Source organism: Cupressus sempervirens, chromosome 3 (genome assembly GCF_028749045.1).
Source record: "Cupressus sempervirens isolate cs-2001-9-10 chromosome 3, ASM2874904v1, whole genome shotgun sequence".
Classification (NCBI taxonomy): domain Eukaryota; kingdom Viridiplantae; phylum Streptophyta; class Pinopsida; order Cupressales; family Cupressaceae; genus Cupressus; species Cupressus sempervirens.
In genome coordinates, this window is record NC_143120.1 from 665,435,059 (window position 1) to 665,441,058 (window position 6,000).

The window sequence follows — 6,000 nt, forward strand, 5'->3', positions numbered from 1 at the left end:
TCCCTGTGGTAACATATTTATCAGCTATTTTATATTTTAATAGATTATGATTATTAATTGTCCTAAATTGATGTATCTCACTGTTACAGTTGAAGCTCACTGTTATTGCTCCCCTTAGTGGTCACCTTATAACCGCTGATAGAGCACAGATATAGGGCATGAATCGTCTTATCATTGGCTTAATATAATATCATCGTCTCCTGGCTGGTCAGTATTGGAACCCTTGTTTGGTTGATATCATATGACTTCATACAATCATAATTTTTCGTATGCCAGAGTAATTGGTAATTTGGATTCTAGCTCTATTTCCCATCGTGTGATACCAAACATTATATTTCTTAATAAATTTAGGAATAAAGGAATATGATTTGTTGTTGTCCTTCGTGCCTTATGATTGGTTCTTAGAATATTCCAAAGGAATCTCTACATATTGCACATCTGTTTAGGTACTCTTATGTGCAACATTTACATAATAAATAAAATATTAGAATTAAATGCATTATTATGCAAGTTGCACAACACCTATTTTCTCAACAATCTCAAACAAAATCGACCATAACTCCTTACCCTCTACAATTTTCTAGGTGAAGGCTCTTTTCTATCACTTGGAGAAGTTCAAAATAAATATTTTATGGGACAGCCGTGCTTAAGCTACATATTAAGGAGCTATCAGATATGCATGGAGGTCTCTTTCTAATTATTAGATCAAGCGCACAAGATTTTGAAGTACACCCTAATTACAGGTGACGACATTATAACAGAACATCTGCAATTGCACAATATTAACTTTAAATGACCGACAGCTAACTTGATCTTGCACAATATTAACTTTAAATGACCGACAGCTAACTTGATCCAAATGTTTTGTAAAGATCTTTTGAAAAGGTTGAGGAGCATAGATTTTTTTTTTTGTATTTTGTGAACTTATTAAAAATTGCAAATGCAAATCAGGAAACATTGTACTTTTTTAGCACAACCTACAAACTTGGAGTACCACTTTTTCCCATTTTGAACTGCACAACTTTTGTGCACATAGACATCCTAAGTTCTAACCCTTCCAAGTGTTATCATTACTCGCTTTGATTTAGGTATGCTGCAAATATGCTAGAATTTCTCATGCAAAATTCAGTTTAGTACATCTTTCTTTTGCGTCAGCTAGTGGTTCACAAAAATCTTTGTAATATATAGGACATTTAGAAACTTCTGTATGAGGCTTCCAAATTGCTAATGGACATTTCCAAGATATGTTTGTGGATGCTGAAAGATATCAGCTGAAATATTTGTAAGTATGTAAACTCTCATGCACTTGTTTTGGAAATTGGAGATCAATGCCAGGGCTCAGCATATGAGGTTCTGTGCAGAAATGGTTTCAGTTTCTTTAACTTGTGTTACTGTTAAATGTAGATTTCCTGTTTCCTGAAGAAGTTTACCCCAATGTTTCTGCTGTTCCCTAACATAGTTATCCCTACTTACAATTCATCCATTTAAAAATATTTCCAATTACTCATTTTCTATTCTTAGTGCAACATATTATTCTATAGTTTGTAAATTTTAGTAAGTAATGAAGACCTTTTCATCCATTTGCACATCACCCCTTCTTATCATTGACAATGTATTTCCACTGAATTGTTTATAATTCTTTTTGTATAGATTAATAACTGAAAGATTTACTTGTGCAGGAAGGAAAGAAAAGAAGAAATGCGTGCAATTCGGAGGGCAGCAGGCAAAGCACGTCGGGAGAGATCACTGTTGCTACAAACATGTATAATTGAGTGGAAAGAGAGCATTGCAGAATCAGCAAGGAGTGGAGGTGATGGTGAAGATGAGTTACATTGGGATAGTTATAATACTTTGAAAGAAGATATACACCAGCAGTGGTTGCAGCCTATTGCAGCCAGCAAGTCCATTCAAAAAGAGAAAGGATGCGGGGGAGCAGCAAAACCAGCAGAACAACGGCAAAAAATAGCAGAGTCCATCAAAACCAAATGGGCAGATCCTGTAAGGGCTTTTTGAAATCTTGAAGAGGCATGTGTATGCATCTCTTGTTTTTTCATTCTTTTGTCCATAGGCACTTATCTGCATCAAACAACTTGTTTATTGCTGGTTTTTGGATTATCTGTTTTCAGGAGTACCGGAAAAACGTGATGATTGGAAAGGAGAAGAGTGAAAAGTTAAAGCATTCGGCAGCATGTAGACGTGTTGTGATAGAAGACAAAAAGAGAGAACAGCGCTCAAGACCAAGAAAAAAACTGAAGGAAAATTCTGATTATAGAAAACAAAAAAAATCAAGAGAACCTTCCATTCATAAGATAAAATTGCAGCCACAATATGTGGACCCACTGGCAGAGGTCAAACGACAGAAGTTAAAGATAATTCGAGCACAACGAGCAGCCTTGGAATTGGATAAAAGAGAAGCTACAGATCAAGCAATGTATGGCTTGATATTTCAATTTTATCTTTGAAGCCCTTGGCTTTTAATAAAATACATGTCTCTGTATTCATTTATTGTCTCTGTAAGGATAGCAGACTAGTTTTGAACAGATTTAGGAACCTTATAGTAGATTGCATATATGCATCATTCTGATATGTGGATGCATGTATGGATGAACAGGTTGCTAATATCAGAAGCAGTAAAAGCAGCAAAAGCCTTGGAGTCTGCTGCAACTGTTCATGCTTCAGTACAAAGTTCTCTTTCAGAGATTCATTTGCTCATTGACGAGGCCAAACATTCTATGCAAATTGCAGAATCTGGCAGAAGTACCAATAAATCTATGATAGAAAGTATTTTTGATAGACCAACTTATAGAGCCACTCATTTTGTGGACAAATTGGAGGTAGCTGATGCTGCAATAGCTGTTTCTGATGACAATCAAGGAGTGCATCAAACATCCGACCAAAAGCAGGAAGAAATATGAAAACACTATGCTTGCATACAAGTCAGAAACACACATAGGAAGTGAAATAACAAGAAGCTTCTACCATAATTCTTTTGAATCAAGTCATCCCATTTCATCCCCTAAAATTGGCTCATCAGAAGTTGCTGGGTCTATTGATTCTTGTACAGGCTCTGAACCTGAAAGAAGTGACTTAGTTAATGAAGAAAATGCTATGTTTTCTGTACAAAGAAATTCTATTGGGAAAATTGCTACATCGATTGATCAATAGGACAATCCTGTTTGAAAGGTGACAGTCTGCAGAGAACATCACAAGGGACACAATGCCATCTATACTATGCAATATGCCTGCTACAAAATACTCAACTCATGATACTGATGAGAAATAAGGACTAATGCCTTTCCAGACGGTAAAGCAGGAGAAAAAATTCTTGCGAAGCAGACCTAATTGAGGTGGAAGAGGATTAAAAATGTGTAGCATACTGTGTTCTATTATTTGAGAAGACAGAATCCATTAATTATTTCCATTTTCTCTCTTGTTTAGAATCCTTTATTTTGGAGAAACTGGTGCACTATGAGAAGGGTTGCAAGATATCTGATTTTCATCCTATTCTGTTGCCCCTCAATTTTCGTTAAGCTGTTGTAAAATCAAACAATGTATGTCCTTCGACATTGGAAACAAGCTTTCTTCTGACTCATTAACCCCAAAAAATGATAGGTACAGAAATAAGTAACAGTTCAGAATTGTCTAGCTCATGAGATTGGTCACAATTCTGATACTCGTCTCTCTTATTCTTTTCTGAGACCTCATAATTATTGTTCTTAGTGTGCATGGTTAAGTTAAGCAGAGTCCAAAATGCATTGCTTGCTTGCACTTCAATGAGATCCTTTGCTTAATAATTTTGTTTTTTAATTGATAATATCATAGTTGGACTACTTGCCAATTGGTGAGTCTTTGGTTGCTGAGCTTTTCAACCAAAACTTGCCACTAAAAGTTGCCGAGTTTTTCAGAAAAGAACTTTGTGATTTGTGGCAAAAATTCAGCTGTATAAAAAATGATCAGATGTGTCGAAGTATTGTCTAGCCTTGAGATTGGTCACAGTTCTCACTCTCATCCCTCTTTCTTAATAGTTATCATTCTGAGTGTGCATGGTTAGGTTGATCAGTGTCTGAAATGCATTGCTTGCTTATACTTCAATGAGATCCTTTGCTTCATTTTTATGTGAATTGATAATATCATAGTTTGATTACTTCCCAATTGGCGAGCTTTTGGTTGCTGAGCTTTTCAACCAAACTTCGCCACTGAGTTTTTCAGAAAACACTCCAATTTGTGCCAAAAACTCAGTTACATATAAATCTCGCTGGAGTTTTCAGGAAAATCCTGCGATTTGTGGCAAAAACTCAGCTGCATAAAAAGGACCAGATGCATTGAAATATATGTATATTTTCTGAACTTATATTCACAGCCCCCAAATTCACCCTCTGATCTGGAATGAAATTGCTGGTTTTCTTACATCTAACATCTTGTGCAGCTTACCATTGCTACCCCTCAAACCCATTAGGCTGCACTCCTGAACTCCACTGGTTATTGGGATATTTTGACGTCTAAGAATTTTGATTTCAACAAGCGGTCTAAGATTGGAGACAATTCAAGAACATAGACAACTAATTTTTATCAATATCATTGATCAGTAATGGAATATCATAATATCAACATCCAAGATTCAAATGTTATTGTTAGAAATTTAGATCCTCTTCCAAAGTTCTAACTAGACTAGAGAAAATAAAGATGTAAAATATTGTGCTATGCAATTTATGATCTATGTTGAATCATAATGATGTTTAAAGGTAATTGTTATATGTTTATAATGGTAGTTAACTAATTATTCCGCATGAGGATACAAGTTTGTACTCAATTTACAGTTAGATACATCAAATTTAATGGAAAACACTTACATATTCATTGGGCACTTCTTCAAATTGCCTCTAAACTCGATTGTGCAGGTTTTGTTTTGCATCATTGTTAAGGATCACACTATGTGATCCATCATTATCATTTTCTTCTTATGCTCTCTATTATTCATCCCAATGATGATCATAGTGTGTAATACGAAATGTTGATGCAAAAATTACCTGCACAATTGAATCTAGAAGAAATTTGTGTGAAGTGGTTAAAAGTGCAAAGTGGAAAATATATATATAGAAAAAATAGTATCGACGGTCAAACACAAATTTTTAATGGTGGTTCAACATATAAATGCTTACATCTGTAATACCCCAAAATTGACACATTGACATTCTAAACCAATTTGGGTGCATCAATCTTACAACACCAATTCCTTGATCAATTAAGTTCTATTGTGGTAGACATTTTTTATTTTGATTGGCTTTACTTGACGTAAGTGTCAAATGCAAAAAATATCTAATCTGTATTAATCACATACTTTATTTAATTCTTAAATATTGACTTAAATTGGCTAAATTAACCTTCTAATTAAATCAATTTAATTACAAGTTCTAGCACTTAAATTAAATTAAATCCACCCCCTTTAGCTAATACACATGAAAATTGAATTAATTATATTTAATTTAATTAAATACTCTCATCTTAATTATTGAATTTAATTATTTAATTAATTAGAAAATTTGATTATGAGGTCATATTTAATTGAATAAATCAATATTTCTTCCCAGTTCATCTCATTCAACTCCTTCAATAATGGAAACTTGCTATTATCATTTAACTCTCTTCTAATTTGAACTATTCATCTAGTTTGATCTTGACTGTTGATTGTTTCTGAGATTCTATAAAAGAGACCCTCGACCTCTCATTTGGGAGGATGCAATTGATGAGTATTGAATCGTTGTCGGATTGAGCACTAGAGCATTTTGCATTCACAGCTCCATTTCTTTCATATGCTTTCTCATATAGATTACAATGCATCCATTTAGAATATTTTTCTTATCTTGTTCTTAGAGTAATTTACATACATTGTAGCTTAGTCTTGCATTCATCTAGATTAAATCCTTCATTTTTATTTGATCTGGTTATTAAACTCTTGATTTTGAGAGTGCATAGTAAAACCCCGTCTAGATAGAAGACAAC

The 6,000-nt window shown here is 34.1% G+C and overlaps 1 protein-coding gene across 1 annotated transcript in view; it reads left to right on the plus strand.

Moving 5' to 3' along the window:
* The window catches only part of LOC149568461 (uncharacterized), a 101,157-nt gene extending 97,319 nt beyond the window's left edge, over positions 1-3,838 (plus strand). The window contains exons 5-7 of the mRNA XM_089821388.1: positions 1,680-1,998; positions 2,127-2,431; positions 2,612-3,838. Of these exons, the coding sequence (XP_089677514.1) occupies positions 1,680-1,998; positions 2,127-2,431; positions 2,612-2,915 (928 nt within the window). The 3' untranslated portion in view covers positions 2,916-3,838. The remainder of the gene's footprint in view (positions 1-1,679; positions 1,999-2,126; positions 2,432-2,611) is intronic.
* The last annotated feature ends 2,162 nt before the right edge of the window (positions 3,839-6,000 follow it).